The following is an 18,226-nucleotide window of genomic DNA, read 5'->3' as shown; positions in this document are numbered from 1 at the left end:
AACAGGAAAAAATTAAACAGAATTTGGTCTCTTTCAAATCTAAATAATTACAGAGACTATAACATTATCTATCAGGTGTTTTCTCTGCTTTTATGCCTAAACTGAAGCAGGAGGCCTTAGAAAGATATTAGGAGATATATTAGATGAACGATCATGTAGAAAACAGGACCAGCTAATAATGAGGTGAAAACGCACAGAGAAAATGAATCTCTCATGTGTTTTACTTTGGCAGGTCATAATGTTCTCAGTCGGTGTCTGATAAATGACTGGTAATGGTTCTTTGACGTCAGACCCCTGCTGATGACTGTATGTGTGTCATAATGTGGCCACATTATGGTGTGACTTTAATTGGATTCACTAACAGAAAGCACAGTGATCAAATGACATGTTAAAGAGCTGAAATGTATTTCCTGATGATAGCTTAATTTAAGTTTAATACAACTTTGACTTTTGCTTTTTGTTTTTTTGCTTGAGTCTCTAACCCTGGACCACAAAAGCAGTCATAAGGGTCAACTGAGATTCATACATCATCTGAAAGACGAATAAATAAGCTTTTCACTGATGTCTGGTTTGTTAGGATATGACCAACAATATTTGGCCAAGAAGTATTTGAAAATCTGGAATGTGAGGGTGCAAAAACATCAAAATATTGAGATAATCGCCTTTTGTCCAAATTAAGTTCTAAGCAATGATATTACTAATTAAAAATTTACAAAATATCTTTATGGAACATGATCTTTACTTAATATCCTAATGATTTTTGGCAGTATAGAAAAATCACAAATTTTGATGCATACAATGTATGTCACAAATAACAATTTTTTCCCTGGGGAAAAATTATAGTCCAACTATAATGTTTGTGTACATACACTGCCAACACACATTAATGTTTAAACAACATGAAAAAGTGAACTTTGCATCCGATGACCCCTTTAAAATATTGTACATTATTTAAGAAAAAAACAATAATATATAACTACAATTGTAAAAATTGTATTAGTTTGGAGAATTATTTAATTAATTATTTTTATTATTTTATAATTTATATATTAAATTAGTTTATTTTTTTTATTAATTTATATATTAAATTAAATCAATTAAAAATAATTGTTATTAGCATTTTCCATATGTTAAGACTAAAACTCTTGAACAGATAAAATAAAAAAAATAAAAAACTGCAATGTGAATTTATTAATTTTTATTAATTTAATATCAGTTAAAAACAGTCATTTATCAGTTAATTTTATTTACTTTAAATTCTATTTTATAAGATTAAACTTATCTTACATTAATATTAAAATATTGTACATTATTATACAAAATGAAAAATTATTTTATTTAAACAATGTTATTAGTTTGAAAACTTATTTAATTAAATAATTATTAATAATTTGTATTTTATTACCATGAATTAATTTGGATATTTAAAAAAAAAATTAATTTATTTAAATTAACTTATGTATTAAGTATTATATATTAAATAAAATCAATTAATAAATGCTTTTTAATAACATTTTCCAAAACAAAGTTAAAACAATTAATAAAAATTAAAAATAAAATAAATCACTGCAGTGTGAATTTATGATTTTTTATTAAATAAATATGTTAAAAATAAACGTATTCATTTATTAAAGTAAATTTTATTTACTTTATATTTTAAATTCTATTTTATAAGATTAATCTTATCTTACATTATTATTAAAATATTGTACATTTATAAAATTATATGTAACCATAACTTGAATAATGTTATTAGTTTGAAAACTAATAACATTTGTATTTTATTACCATAAATGTATTTTTAATTTTAGTAATTTATTTAAATTAATGTATATATTAATTTCTATATTGAATAAAATAAATTAATAAATACTTTAATAATGTGTTTCCATATGTTAAGATTAAAAATCTTAGACAAAGATAAAATAAAAACAAATCATTGCAATGTGAATTTATTGTTGTTGTTTTTATTTTTTTGTTTTTGTAAAATCTTTAAAAACGATCAAATAAAAAGCAAATCATTGCAATGTGCTTTTTTAAAATTAATTTAATATTAGATAAAAATAAAATTACTTCATTAATTAAAGTCAGTGAATTAAAATCTAGTAATAAACACTAGAATTTTACTACCATGCAACTTGTGGTGAAATATAATATTCAGTTTGACTGGATGCTATACCTTTGACATTAATAACAAAAGATATTGAAATTGTCTTCTCTCTTTTAAAAGCCTGTTTAATTAAGTTGGTGGCATTTTCTTATTTGCTTTTAGCATTGTTTTTGAAGACCTGTGGTCTCCAGATTTGACATCTTTGAAAGATTTTGAAGTGCATGTCATAACCTGCATTAACATGTTTATGTTGGTTGATTTCGCATGTTTTGCTGAACGGCAGGGACAATAGAGAAACCTCAGTAGATAAAAAAAAACATCCTGTTTCCTGCAGGATCGACACTGAGTTGACACAATGGATGGCTGCAATTTTCTAGGCAATTAAACAAAAGCCTTAAAAGTAGAAAAATGTGTTTTGTTGTTAGCATTTGCTTCTATGCCCTTAATTTCATTCAGTGCTTACCAGAAGGCAAAAGCAGAACGGTTCTTCAAAGTAAGTCTGGGATTTGACAGGCTCGGAGGGGAAGCTGTGTATTTTAGTAGAGTGAAATTTACACAGCATATAAATTATTTAGCTCAGTCTCTCTGGGGGGAAAAAGGACTGTGACACAGGGCTTATTCTTGGGTTTTCTTGAAAGCAGATGGGAAATAGAAAGGATTTGATGGGAGAGTGTCAGTTCTTTTATAATTAATATTTCTGAGCAGTGTAAATGTACAGCTCAGGTTGTTTATTTAAAACCGTTGATCGTGAACATTCAAACAACAATGGAAAATGGTCCCAAATGTTACAAAAATACACCATGTAAATGTAGATACAAAAATATTCACGTGTACACATGACTGTAAAGAATTTGGGTCATGCTTCTTGTGAATTTATTACTTAAAATGTACCGTATGTCACCTGTGTAGCATGCGGACAAATATTACTTTCACAGCACAGATACAGATAATATACACAACATCCAGTTCTTCTGCTGTGCACTTATATATTACGTTTCACCCACATTAATATACAACAATAGCACATCGTTCCTATACAGCGCAACTTAAAAAATATTAAAATAGGCACCTTTTCCTATATGCTTTTATATGAAGTTCACAAAGTACACTGCTAACTAACTCAAAGCAATATTTGATCTTTATATTTTGAAAATTACAACATTTTTTATAAGAATATACATTCTTTATTGTGGTAGAGATTAGAGGTAAACTGGCTAATCACATATTTAAAATAAAAAATGTCATTGGACAATGTCGGGCAGTGATTTGAGGCTTTAAATTCTTTTTTTTTGTTAAATATATTACTATAACTTTTTCAAAACATCCCAGCTGTAAGATTAAAATGAATTTGCTGTACATTCCCTTTATATATTCTATCAGATGTGACTGTACATGATTATTTTACACTCCAGTGGAAATAGAAACCACAATCTAGACTCAACTACCTTTATGTGGCGCTGACCCAGTTCGAGTCGCTTTCCACGACTTCACAAGCCCTGATCTGGCTGCAAGTCCATCTCGATGAGTAAAACTGCGAGACAAGAACATCGGTGTGACAGGGCGGCCTGCTTTTTCGTTTTCCTTTAGCTTGTACATAAACAGGAAAATCTTTCTAGTTGAACAAGCACTGCAAGTTACCACTGAAACCAAACGATGAAGAAAAAGGTCACAAAGTTTAAGACTTACAATGCACATAAGTACCACTTCCATTGTTAAGCGTAAATTGGTTGATGTGTGTTATTCTTTAAGATAAATAATAAGCATTGTCAAAGTCTACAACAGTTATATCAAGCTCCAACTGCGCCGTTATTGTCGTGGTTGATCTCACAATTAATAGTTTGTTCTTCGCACAAAAGAATTTGACATTAGACCATAAAACCATCAAGTCATGGCACAATGACACTCAAACAAGCATGCAAACTGAATGTTGACACCGCTGGGATGATTGATCTGGAATGATAGTGCAGAGAAGGGCATTCGGCTTCCAAACGTGCTTAATTACGCACGCACACACACAGAGGTCTGAAAACATCTTTCAAAAAAAAAAAAAAAGAATATGAACAACATGTTTCGAAGAAACATCACATTTGGTCTCTACAGTGTATCTCCATATATTGGATATTCAACAATCCACTTTTGGTAGCCTTTTTGTTTCTCTTTTTTTGTTTTGACTTACCTCATAAGCAAAATATGTAAGAGCAGTCCAGGCAAAGATTCTCTAACCTCTTTTTTCCTACAGCGTATCATCAGTCATTTTTGATGATGCTGTTGCTTTTGTCCCTGCAGAGCCGAGTCGGCGAAACTACAATCTCGCTGCTCCCCAGAAGATCACTGTGGTTTTATTTACAGGTTTTATGTGTTGCAGATGATGATTTGTGCCTGTCCGCTATTGAGTTTTTCATACAAGAACCTCGTAAACGACTCCTATGGCATCAAATGTTCAGCAAATGTAACGTTTAGTAGCTCATCTCTCCAAAAAAAATTATAGTACAGTCTGAAATTCAGAACTGAATTTCACGAGCACGTCCTGAACATCCTCATATCGACGGTACCGCATCATTGTAGATGCCGAGTTAGACTGTGATGGACGTCTCGTCTTGACACACGGATGTACGGCGAGTTTTAGGGCTGCAGCGGGTCAGCATGGAGATCTGCGTGCTAAAATTGTTGCCGTTGCTGCTCATGGACGGGTGCTGGTATTTGGTGTCAGGACCCAGAAACCTTTCGAGGTGCCATCGCCTCCATTTTCTCTTGATCTCAGCTTGGACCTGAGAGATGGACAAGATCTAATTAATTGGTGATTTAATAGTCTAGTAGTTTTGATGGCACTACATTGTAAGTGCAGTGATGTACCGGGTGAGCTACTGAGCAAGTTTACAGAATCAGAAAAGCCATATGGAGTTGCTTATGCAATGCAAACATCAAAATGTGTTACCATATGCTCTATGGTAAAAATGTTTTGAGATAGGAATGTACAGTTGAGGTCAAAAGTTTACATACACCTTGCAAAATCTGCAATTAATGTTAATTATTTTACCAAACTAAGAGGGATCATACAAAATGCATGTTATTTTTTGTTTAGTACTGACCTGATATTTACATATAGTCCACAAGAGAAAATTAATTAGTTAAATTTATAAAAATGACCCTGTTCAAAAGTTTATATACACTTGATTCTTAATACTGTGTTGTTACCTGAATGATCCACAGCTGTTTTTTTTTTTTCTTTGTGAGTCCCTTGTTTGTCCTGAACAGTTAAACTGTCTGCTGTTCTTCAGAAAAATCCTTAAGGTCCCACAAATTCTTTGGTTTTTCAGCATTTTTGTGTATTTGAACCCTTTCCAACAATAACTGTATGATTTTGAGATCCATCTTTTCACACTGACGACAACTGAGGGACTCATATGCAACTATTACAGAAGGTTCAAATGCTCAATGATGTTTCAGAAGGAAACACGATGTAATCGGGGGTGTAAACTTTTGAAAAGAATAAAGATGTGTACATTTTTCTTATTTTGCCTATATTTATTTATTACTGCTGTTCAGAAGCTACAGAAGATACTTACATGTTTCCCAGAAGACAAAATCAGTTAAATTTACCCTGATCTTCAAATTCAAAAAGTTTTCACCCACCGGCTCTTAATGCATCGTGTTTCCTTCTGAAGCATCAGTGAGCATCTGAACCTTCTAAGATAGTTGCATATGAGTCCCTCTGTGTGAAAAGATGGATCTCAAAATCATACAGTCATTGTTGGAAAGGGTTCAAATACAAAAAAATGCTGAAAAATTTGTGGGACCTTAAGGATTTTTTTTTGAAGAACAGCGGGCAGTTTAACTGTTCAGGACAAACAAGGGAATCATGAACAACTATCACCAGAAAAAACAAACCAAAAAAAAAATACAAACAGCTGTGGATCATTCAGGTAACAACACAGTATTAAGAATCAAGTGTATGTAAACTTTTAAACGGAGTCATTTTTATAAATACATAAAAAAACAATATTTTCTCTTGTGGACTATATTTATGCAAAATACAGGTTATAAGCATTTTGGGTTTCTTCTCAAAATATTCGTAGCACTGTATTACATAGCCTCAAGGATCTTAAAAATAATAAATAAATAAATATCTATATATATATATATACACATTTTATGTGCGCACGAGAAACCATTAAACTTAGCATATTGGACAATGTACACTGAGCCACCTATTGTGCCATCAGCTCATTTCGCGGTGTGGTTTCTTGGCCTTGGTCAAAGTATGCGTTAAAGGAACCTAAGGCTTTGAAATACAGCATATTTCCCTAATGAAAGCCAAATTTTAAACACTTTTACAGTCTTTTTTTTATAGACCCTTGAACTTGGCAAATTTTATGTCATCAGCCTATTTCGTCTCATGGTTTCTGCGCCGCCGCAGATGATGTCTTAAATTGGACATTATGCCTTGATATTAGAGATAATACAATAAAAAAAGCCACATTTTGAGCAAATAGAAATTCTAATTCATAAGCATGCAAAAAATTCCCATGCGTATGTGAGTAGTTTCTCAAGGGCACAATTTTCTGTTGTGTGCATGTAAAAAAGTCTGTTTTATTTATTTATTTATTTATTTTTTTTTTATTTTAGGGAGTTTGTATGTTGTCACTTTAAGAAATCAGTGAAAAAAACCCTAAGAAAATAAAAATATACATGCATTTTGTATGATCGCTCTTATTTTGGTAAAATTTTGCAAGGTGTATGTAAACGTTTGACCTTGTGCAAGAAACTGTGAAAATAAGTCTTTTTGAATCAGTAATCCATCACTGTAATTATAATTTGCATGAAAAGGAATTTGTTGCCTCTAGTGTTCACCTTAAAAGTGCAGTGATATGTATTTCAGGTTTTGCACAAATCTAATCACTTATTTCCAGTGAGCCTGGGTTGTTTTTATGGTAAAACAGGGTCATTTTACACACAGAAATGTTCATCTGTGGGGCAAAAACATGTAAAATTATTTGAATGCACCTGGAATAAAGTCTGCACCTGTGACCCTTTTATTTAATCTGAGCAAGCAAATAAGCCTAAGACGCTGTGAACATCACAGCATATATCAAAAGTAATAGGCCTCCTCTGCCCATATGTCTAGAGCTATTTGCAGCCTGTGTTAGCTAGCAGAATCTAAGCCAATTACAGGCTTCCAAGACCTTAGCTTTTAGCTAGAGAAATTGAATGAAACTTCAATATAAGAAGTGGCTTCTGATCAGTTGTGACTGAGTGCTCCTAAAGATTGTCTATCCATTCATGCGTGTCTTACCTCTCCATTCAGGAAACAGTAGAGGACAGCAACCACAAAACCCTGTTAAAACAAGTGAAAGCAAAATCGTATATCACTGTACATATGGGAATGACAATGTGCTAAATATCTAGAGATTCCAACCAGACTGTCTAATATGACTGTGGCATAAAAATATGGGTTGGTGAGTCCTGTGGCTGATTTAAATATATTTAACTAACAGGGGCAAACCCTTCCTGAATTCATGCCAGTCATTCTGGTGGCTCTGTATAAGAAAGATAGAATTGGGGCACTTTTTCTGATCCCAAGAGCTTATTTTTATTAAAACAGATTTTTTTTTTTGTCATATGAAGGTCATGTTTAAAACTGTCTTGAAAACTTTCTACCATGCCTTTTTTGTTGTTTTTGTTTTAAAAAAGATTTTATTGTTTTAATCTTCCCCCTAGACCTAGCATGTTGATATTAAGATATAGGAAATGTTTTTTCATAAGTAATTTAATAATAAATTATTAAAATGTTAACTGTAATACATATTCAAAATGACTTTCTGACTACAGTTGTGGCAACTGTTTTTTAATGCTAATAAAGTTAATGTATTTATCTAATGAGAAGAAATAAATTTTTATAAAATAAAAATTGGTAACTTTTTACAGTAAGGTTCAATTTGTTAACATTAGTTAACTACATTATTTTTATAAGCTAAAATTAATTGTTTATTAAATTTATTGCATTAACTAACATTAACTGTCTTTTCCATGCCATTTAATGAAAAAAAAAAAAAATTAATTAAATTTAATTTTTCACCAATTTCCCACACAGAATGCCTTTAAGGCAAGACACTGCAGTTGAATAGGGTAAAAAAAAAAATTACTAATAGTTTTCACTTTACTTACCAAGTTGATTAATTACATTACATTGATAATTGCAAATATTTTTTTGTATTACAAGTTTTCTCAAATGTTAGGTTTAAATATGCAAATAAGGCATTATTTAATGAAATATGTGCAAATTTGCTTAAACTTCTAGTACAAAAATGTAAACACTGGATTAAGTCAGTTTCAAAATTCTTGTTTATTTAAATTTTTTTGACATAAGAGCCAAAAGTTTTTACAGAGGGAATTTTGGGTATCTCATTTTTGTCATGCCATAATTCAGAGAATACTTAGAACAGACAGAAAAGAATACATTTTCACTTTTTTGGGGGGGAATAAAATGTTGTATATGATCAAGCAAATTATATATGAACACATCACTTTGTAAAAACCTTCAGGATATAGACAGGAATAAAAATGTAAACTTTGGTGTGTGTAAGTGCTACTGAAGTGGAGATTTATTGCTCAGTGTAGGAGAAAAAGCTTATTTTGAGAAAATGGCCTTTAAAAATATGTATTGTAATTGAAATCAATATTGACACAAATACATAAAGTGCTATAAAAGAATGTTTTCTTTCCACTAGTCACTGTGAAAAAACACTATGAAAAATCAGAAAGCCCAAAATCTCAAACTTGACAGGTGCATGAAAAAAAGTGTTTTTGCCCGCAGTGTCTCCCCTTAAACACAATATATCATTTGCAAAGTGGTGGAAATGTCAGTGACCTTAAAGGGATAGTTCACCCAAAATTTAAAATTCTGTCATTAATTACTCACCCTTATGTTGTTCAAAATCCATAAGACCTTTGTTTATCTGATATTTTTGAGGAAATCCGAGAAAATAGTGACTTGTGCACAAAAAGTATCCTCGTAGCTTCATAATATTAAGGCTGAACTACTGATGTCACATGGACTATTTTATCAATGTCCTTCATTGCGTCAGTTGCGTTGCTGTCTATGCAGCGTCAAAAAAGCTCTCGGATTTCATCAAAAGGTCTTACGGGTTTGGAACGACATGAGGGTGTCTAATTATTGACTGAATTTTAATTTCTGGCTGACCTATCCCTTTAAATGAAATTAAATAAACTAGTGAGAATGTGAAAAGTGTTTATAAGAGTTTATTTTCTAAACATCCATAGGGCAAAAGTGGCCACAGTTGAAGAAACACCCAATTATGCCACTAAAAAAAAAAACAATGGCCAATAGCTAAAGTGTATGAGACGGAGATTCTCTATGGAGACTGTCTGAGGAGCCTTGAGCAGTTCTACCAGACATCATTAAACTATTCTGCTATCTGAACAACAGTGCTACGATTAGCCTGAGAGCATTTCCTGTCACTGGCGACTTGATATTCGGGCTCAGCTTTTTGTTTTCACAGCTAGTTTGAGTGATTAAATCCTCACACGTACCTGAAATGACCCGAGAATGAGGTCAAACACAAGCCTTAGCTCCGTTTTGATGTTCTCAGGAATGAAAGCGAATATGATGAAGTTTATCCCAAAGAGTGGAATCAACAAAAGTGTGGATTTTGCCAGCCTCCTAGAGAAAAGAAGAAGGAAAAAAACAGAAATAGCTTTATGGGATACTTTCCCGTCATTCATAACCTGCACACAGTGCAGGGCTGCGAATGATATTATTACCAGGTGATATCAAAAAGCATATTACTGGAATAACAACATTAGTGATGCCGGGTAGAAAATTGCAGGTGCTTAAGAATTGAGTCTTGTTTTGTGCGAACCGCACAGCGGAGAGCTACTTAAGGACAAAGGACATTAAATCATCCGAACAGGGGCGGAGAGAGCCAGTGACATTTTAGATGATGAGATTGCAGTGCAGTGGGTTCTCGCTCGCTGCTGGAGAGGCCAGCTAAAATATCCCCATATTTTATGCCCATGTTAAGATTACATAAGCTAAAATGTTTCTCATGTACCTCCAGTCCTCATCCTACCTAAAAGATCAGAATAGTTGGTCTGCAGCAGAAGTTGGTGTCTCTGTCAGACTTCATAACTATCTTAACCAACAACATTGGTTTTGCGTTCTGATGTTTTTGCTGGTTAGCCGCAGACTGGTCTACCAGACCAGCACTTACTAGCTTTAAAGGGACAGTTCACCTAAAATTCTGTCATTAATTACTCACCCTCATGTCGTTCCAAACCCGAACCTTCGTTCATCTTCAGAACACAAATTAAGATATTTTTGATAAAATCCGAGAGTTTTCTAACCCTGCATAGACAGCAACGCAACTGACACATTTAAGGCCCAAAAAGGTAGTAAGGACATTGTTAAAATAGTCCATGTGTAGGGCTGCACGATTAATTGATGGCAACTGTCATTCGCATTTTATCAGTAAACCCGGTTTTGTAATCAGCAGTAAATCTCCAGCACGTGCTTTCAGATGTAGCAGCATTTACTACACAGAGCCGTAGTTTACTGACCAGCTACGCTATATAGCGTTCATTATTGCAGACGGTTTAATCGTGTGATAATCAAAATCGAAGAAATCGTTCTGCGATAATGACAGCTGTTTGCATAGCTTCTCAGTGAACTATGACTCGGTGTAGTAAATGCTGCTACATCTGAAAGCATGTGAAAATACCACATTTAATAAAATGTTTTTACTCCAAATTCACGTCATTTGAGTGTGAGATGATGTGTTACACAGAATAAGGCATGCAATATATTTCATAGTATTTTAAGCAGTGATAAAGGCAGTGCATTATTATATATGTTATTATGAAGAAAATTATAATAAGAACAACTCAGATAAACCATGTGTTGTTGCAGTTGTGTGTTTACTAGTCACGTTTAATTAGTGAAAACAGTTAAATCTTATGTATATTCAGCTGCAGCGATTGTGATTTTCTGGGTTTCTTCTTCAGGCGTATTTGGAGATTCTGCACGAGAGCGCCCTCCAGCCTTCAGATGGAGATTTACTACTGATCACAGAACGATGCTTCCCTGACAATCGCATCTTTTGCTTAAAGGAGAAGTCCGCTTCCAGAACAACAATTCACAGATAATTTACTCACCCCCTTGTCATCCAAGATGTTCATGTCTTTCTGTCTTCAATCGTAAAGAAATTATGCTTTTTAAGGAAAACATTTCAGGATTTTTCTCCATATAATGGACTTCAGTTGTGCCCCCAATTTTGAACTTCCAAAATGTAGTTTAAATGCAGCTTCAAAGGGCTCTAAATGATCCCAGCTGAGGAAGAAGGGTCTTATCTAGCGAAACGATCGGTCATTTTTTTTCGGAAAATAAAAACGTGTATACTTTTTAAGCAAAAAAAGGTAATGTAGTCCAGGTTCTGGCATGCACGTTCATGATGCTACGTACTTTTGAATCATGTTGAAAGGTCACACCGAATGTAGGTGGAACTACAGACCCAGTGTTAACAAAGCGAACGCGCAAAGACTAAGAAAGTGCAAGTAAGTCAAACGCTGTTTACAAACAAAAAGGTATAAAGATGTCGGATGATTCTGATGTTGTAGGAGAAAATAAGATGGGGTTTTTCGCCATACTCTACCCTTTTTTAGCCGGAGTACACAGACGATGAACTTAGACATGATTCGTAGTAGTGATGGGAAGTTCAGATCATTTTATCGACTCGGACCTTTGAGTCTTGTTCAGCAAAAAGAATGAATCTTTTTTTAAGTCATTTTGTTCATTTTAGCAAAATCAGCATCACGTGACAGCTCCATAAGATGAACAAACGACTCGAAAAACCTGAAGACTCGAAACAGGTGAATTAATTCCAGTACAGAACCTAATAGGATGTTGTGCATGCATGATTGAACGAATCACTCCCAGAGACGACTCGTTCTTCGTGAGTCACATTAAAGATTCATTCAAAATGAACAAATTGTTCAAGAATCACCTGTGGACGCGCATCCGAGAGCCTGTGCTACGCAAGCCGTTTTTTTTTTTTTTTCGACAAAAATCACAGATCGTTTCGCTAGATAATACCCTTCTTCCTCGGCTGGGATCGTTTAGAGCCCTTTGAAGCTGCATTTAAACTACATTTTGTAAGTTCAAAATTGGGGGCACAATTGATTCCATTACATGAAGAAAAATCCTGAAATGTTTTCCTCAAAAACCATAATACAACTGAAGACAAAAAGACATGAACATCTTGGATGACAAGGGGGTGAGTAAATTATTTGTAAATTGTTGTTCTGGAAGTGGACTTCTCCTTTAATCGCGATTGCAATTTCATTTCGATCCTATCCATGTGACATCGGTGTTTCAACCGTAATGTTCCGAAGCTACAAAAATACTTTTTGTGTGCAAAGAATACAAAAGTAATGACTTATACCTTTCTGCACCTTAAACGTGTCAGTTGCGTTGCTGTCTATGTAGGGTCAGAAAGCTCTTGGATTTCTTAAAAAATGTCAAGAATTTGTGTTCCAAAATGAACAAAGGTCTTACGGGTTTGAAACGACGGGAGGGTGAGTAATTAATGACTGAATTTTCATTTTTGGGTGAACTACCCACTTAAATGCTGGTCCAAACTGGTTAAAGGTACAGTTCACCCAAAAATTTAAATTCAGCCGTAATCACTTTCATTCATCCATGATAGACACTCACTGAAAATAATGCGCTTGCTATTTTTTCCATGTAATTACAATTAATGTAAACTTCAAAAAGAATGCTAAAAGTAGTCATATGAAGTCATTTGAATAGCTTAGAGTAAGAAAAAGATATTTTAAGAAATTTAAGTCTGTATTACATTCACAGGTAATCTCCTTTGCTGCAGTTCTTAAATCTTATTCACATTTGTCAAGATGTCTTGCACTAGGGTAACATCTCATATAAAAGGGTAAAATCTCATTTAATGCTGCACAGAAGAGAGTTAGTCATAAGAGTTCAGAATGACATGAGGATGAGCAAATGATGACAGAATTGTCATTTTTGTGTGAACTGTGCCTTTAAATTTCATGCTGGTCCTCTCAGCGGGGTGAGGAGATTAAAGAAATCAAATTACAGAGTTAAAGGAATAGTTCACCCAAAAATGAAAATTCTGTCATTAATTATTCACCCTCATATCGAAATTGTTGGATAAAGTTATTTTTGTTTTCTTTGTGCGTCATTCTCACAGCTTTATAAAATTATGATTGAACAACTGACGTCATGTGGACTATTTTAAACTTCATTTCTGAGCCTTCAGTTGTCAGTTGCGTTACTGTCTATGCAGGGTCAGAAAGCTCTTGGACTTCATCAAAAATATCTTAATTTGTGTTGAGAAGATGAACGAAAGTCTTACGGGTTTGAAACGACATGAGGGTGAATAATTAATGACTTTTGGGTGAACTGTCCTTGTAATGTTATTTGAATGCAAATATCATTTTTGAGTGGGGCCTGAATACTTACGAATATTGGTTTGACTCATTTCTCCCAATGTCAGGACAGTTGATCTTCTGCCGCAGTATCCGAATGATACAAATGAAGAGGATAAAGTTCATCTGTTGTTGGTGACAAACAACAAAATAGCGGGTGTTGTTAGTTTGAAGAGCTTCAATGTCATGATTCAGCACAAATTACTAAAATCACTGAGGGGTCATAAAGTCAATAGTTCCTAAGCACAGTGTTTATGTCTCAGAGTAAGCAGGGACTGGCGTCTATTAGCAAAAGTACAGAATAAAACTGTCTCCTTAAAAGACGGGAGCAAGACAGACAACATTAACTCTAAGTAGACAAGATGTTAAAACTGTTTACTTACTGACTAGCAAAAACAAGCACTAACTGTGCAATAAGCATGTATGAGTCGGGGGGAAGACAAGTAGTGATTCAGTTTTCCAGTCTTAAGTTGCAAATCCCAGACACCATTTGGCTGGAGTGACAGATTTTGTCATTCTTTCTCAAGCCATTTCTCTTTCCCTTAAATCTCTCAACAGAAAGGCAAGAAAAGCTTGTAAGAGTGTTTTTCACACCTTTCAGCAGTTATTGATATTTCATGTATAATGTAAATCCCTGGAGAGATAACATCACCTGGCACATATGTCAAAAGTTTGTGTATTACTGACATCTTAACACTCCGCACTAAGCAAGGGTATAAATGATAACTCATGATAGATTGTTTTCACAATAATTATTTGGAGTTTGCTCACAGATGTATATGCATTTAATAATATTGTGTTGTCTGAGCAGCCCTAGTAAAGATCATGAAAATGGCATTTTCATTTCCCAGAAAATCAGACAATATATAATATAAATAAAGATCAGACAATATATAATATAAAATATATTATTTTACATAATTATTAGGCATACTATAATAGACATAAAAAAACTAAAGAATAAAAATATTTGTTTTAAATGATCAATAAAAAAGGAGAAAGCACTACAAATATACAAAATAAGAAAGAATAAAAATGTATTAAAAAATACAGAAAAACAAAATTATATAAAATGTGCACTAACAACATATACAATTAAAATTGATATATAGTCTAAAAATAACTAATTTATTTTTGACTATAATAAATAAAACACACTAAATGTATATTAAAATATAAAATTAATATACTAAAGTATGAAAAATATAAATATATATATATAAAAAAATGCTTTTTATATAAAATATTTTTTCATTTTTAAAAGTATATTATTTACATAAAATTAAAATATACTAAAGTGTGATAGAAAGATAGACAGACAGATATTGGAAAGCAAATGCAGACAATATATATGTCAAATATATTATTATTTTACATAATTCTTACACAATATATAAAATACGAAAGAATAAAAACATATTAAAATATACCGAAAAACAATAATATATAATATATGAAATATGCACTAACAATATATACAATTAAAATTGATATATAATCTAAAAATATCTAAAATTTATTTTTATTATAATAAAAATATAAAATTATAATATAAAACAAACACTATATATAATAAAATATAAAATATACTAAAGTATGAAAAATATAAATATATTTAGAAAAAATATAAAATACTTTTTATTTAAAATAAAAATATTATTTATATAAAATTAAAATATACTAAAGTACCAAAAAAACATATATATAGAAAAATATTAAATGATTTTATATAAAATAATATATATTATTTAAAAAATATTATTTACATAAAGAATGAATTAAAGGAAAGCACTAAATATATAATATGTAATTTTTGTGTGTATGTGTTTGTATAGATATAGATATAGATACAAAATATAAAATTAAAAATTATAATATGTAATGATCTAAAGATAACTAATTTTATTTTATAAATATAATAAAAAACAAACACTAAATATATATTAATATATAAAAATAAAATATACTAAGGTATGAAAATAAAATATATCTAGAAAAATCTTAAATAATTTTTCTATAAAATAATATATATTATTTTTATTTTGAAAAATATTTGTAAGCACTAAATGTATAATATGTAATTAATTTGTGTGTGCGTGTGTGTGTATGTGTATGTATGTATGTATGTATGTATTATGCTGGATTACTTGGAAAATGTCAGGGACGTCGTGTATTTTAAGTATTGTAACTGGACACCATTTCTGTAGTGTTTTTGCAAGCGGTCAATGAAGATGGATTAGATGTGTCCTGATGTTGCAAGTATTGCCAGGAAAGGCCAGACTTAATGGGGACTGCTGCTATGTTTTTAACAAATGACATCATAACTAAGACATTTCTTAGAAAAAAATTAAGAAATAAATTACATAAATTGTTCACATGTTGGCCAGTGGAACCTAGTCAGCCATCCAAGTGTAAGCTTTATCTCCAAGGCAACCATAAATGACAGCAATCATAACGTACAATAACAACTTTCTCTAATCGCAGTAATGGCGACATGTCAAATACTCAAGGAGTGAAAGGGCATCTCACCAAAATTGAAGCTAATATCGGGGTTTTGATAATCCACCAGAATGGATCCGATTTTTCAATTATATCCCAGCATCTGGAAAAAATGGCAAGTTGTATACATTTGCGCTTGCAGTGACTAAGTATTCACGTCTTGATGTTTACATAAAATCACTGAAGCCTTAGACTGATGCTTTCATCTTACCCGACATCATTGATGTAAGCCTTGGCAAAGCTCCAAGCCATGATGAAAATCGTTGGGCCTCCTGCAGTGAGGTGAAATGAGATCGTACTTCAGTTGACCGCCGTTTTACATGGCTCACTGACATATCCATTATGTCAAAGGTTAATAAAGAAACCGATGCACGTATGACACCTACCCCAACCAATCAGAATGTACCACCAGAAGTACTTCCTCTCAGAGAAGAAGGAGACGGCCAACAGAGCATGAAGATACAGACCTTCCACTAGCAGCCAGAAGAAGCTCGCCATAATGCAGTACTGGAAAAAGACAATCACAGCTTTGCAGCCAACCTGAAAATCAGATGGAGGAAATGAAGTCATTCGCACCCTTGAGTGCTCAGAGGAGTAGGGACATTCTGACATTTACCACAATGATAACAACAAATTGTAAAAAGCTGCAGTGCGACCACTGCACTGTAAAAAACAAAAAGCACAATTTGTTGAGTCAACTTAAAATAATTTGTTACCCTGCTGCCTTAAAATTTTAAGTTCAGTCAACTCAAATAAGTTTAGTCAGCTTGAGTTGATTCAACTTAAAAATTTAAGACAGCTGGGTAACAAGCCCAACTTCTAAGTTAAACCAACCAAATTTTTAGTTTAGTCAACTTAAATATCTAGGTTGTCATTTCAAGTTGACTAAACTTATTTGAGTTGACTGAAGTTAAAATTTTAAGTTAGCAGGGTAACAAATTATTTTAAGTTGACTCAACAAATTGTGCTTTTTGTTTTTTTACAGTGTATTCAAACACACCGAAAAATTAAAATAATTTGTTAGTCAGCTGCCTTAAAAATTTAAGTTCCGTCAACTCAAAAAAGTTTAGTCATCTTGAAATGTTAAGTTGAACTAAGTGACAACTTAGATATTTGAGTTGATTCAACTTAAAATTTTAAGGCAGCTGGGTAACAAGCCCAGCTTCTAAGTTAAACCAACCAAATTTTTAGTTCAGTCAACTTAAATATCTAAGTTGTCACTTAGTTCAACTTAACATTTCAAGTTGACTAAAAATTTTTTGAGTTGATGGAACTTAAAATTTTAAGGCAGCCGAGTAACAAATTATTTTAATTTTTCAGGGTGTTTGAATACATTTGAATGCATTAGTTTGAACAATGCATGAATATTGCAGCATTATACAATTAAGTAATGAGTAATATTAATTGACTACATTAAGTACGTACTTACTATATGGTTAGGGTTAGGATTAGGGTTGGCTTAACATTACTTGCATGTAATTATGCATAATTATTTGTTATTATAATAGTAAGTACATGTAACGTCTAACAAGGACACCTTAAAATAAAGTGTTACCAAAAAAACATATAGTTTTAATTCTCACATTACAAACCCAAATCGCTGTACATAATTATGTATATGTCATGAATTGCCTAGGTAGTGCTCGCTCGTTTTTTGGTTGCTTTCACTTCCAAAACAGCAATTTAAGCACTGGTAATAGGCTTTCCTGAAAGCAGCTGTTTTGGGTAGAACCTGTGGGAGGTTGAGAGGAGTTTGTCGAGGGAAGACAGTGAGACATGGCAGGCAGACTGCAGGAGGACCATAAACAAATAACTGTGAGACAAACACACAGCAATGAAATCAGACAGGAGAGTGTAAGTGGCTGAAGGTGAAAAGCAAAAACAGAGCACAGATACAGCATCACGCTGAAAATGCCATGTCCTCACGCTCAAGAGCAGAACGAATACACAATGACCGCTAACTTCTGACTGCTCAATACAAACAAAACCATCATGAGAACTGCAGATGTGGGGCTGAACAACAGTTTGAACACAGTTAATGAGCTGTGATGTTCATATCAATGAAACTACCATATAGTACTAGGAATGGACAAAATGGTTCACTAGTTTAAAAACATTACTGTTTAAAAAAGCTAAAAT

General features: G+C 32.6%; 1 protein-coding gene across 1 annotated transcript in view; it reads right to left on the bottom strand.

The window, feature by feature from the left end:
• Nucleotides 1-2,817: 2,817 nt before the first annotated feature.
• Nucleotides 2,818-18,226, bottom strand: part of vipr1b (vasoactive intestinal peptide receptor 1b) — a 71,638-nt gene continuing 56,229 nt past the window's right edge. The window contains exons 7-13 of the mRNA XM_051098843.1: nt 16,474-16,627; nt 16,299-16,359; nt 16,118-16,190; nt 13,623-13,714; nt 9,662-9,791; nt 7,404-7,445; nt 2,818-4,878 (exon numbers count right to left, since the gene is read on the bottom strand). Coding sequence (XP_050954800.1) covers nt 4,684-4,878; nt 7,404-7,445; nt 9,662-9,791; nt 13,623-13,714; nt 16,118-16,190; nt 16,299-16,359; nt 16,474-16,627 — 747 coding nt within the window. The 3' untranslated portion in view covers nt 2,818-4,683. The remainder of the gene's footprint in view (nt 4,879-7,403; nt 7,446-9,661; nt 9,792-13,622; nt 13,715-16,117; nt 16,191-16,298; nt 16,360-16,473; nt 16,628-18,226) is intronic.

This window comes from Labeo rohita, chromosome 24 (genome assembly GCF_022985175.1).
Source record: "Labeo rohita strain BAU-BD-2019 chromosome 24, IGBB_LRoh.1.0, whole genome shotgun sequence".
In the NCBI taxonomy this organism is placed as follows: Eukaryota; Metazoa; Chordata; class Actinopteri; order Cypriniformes; family Cyprinidae; genus Labeo; species Labeo rohita.
Note: the sequence above shows the minus strand (reverse complement) of the source record. Positions and strands in the feature narration are given on the sequence as shown.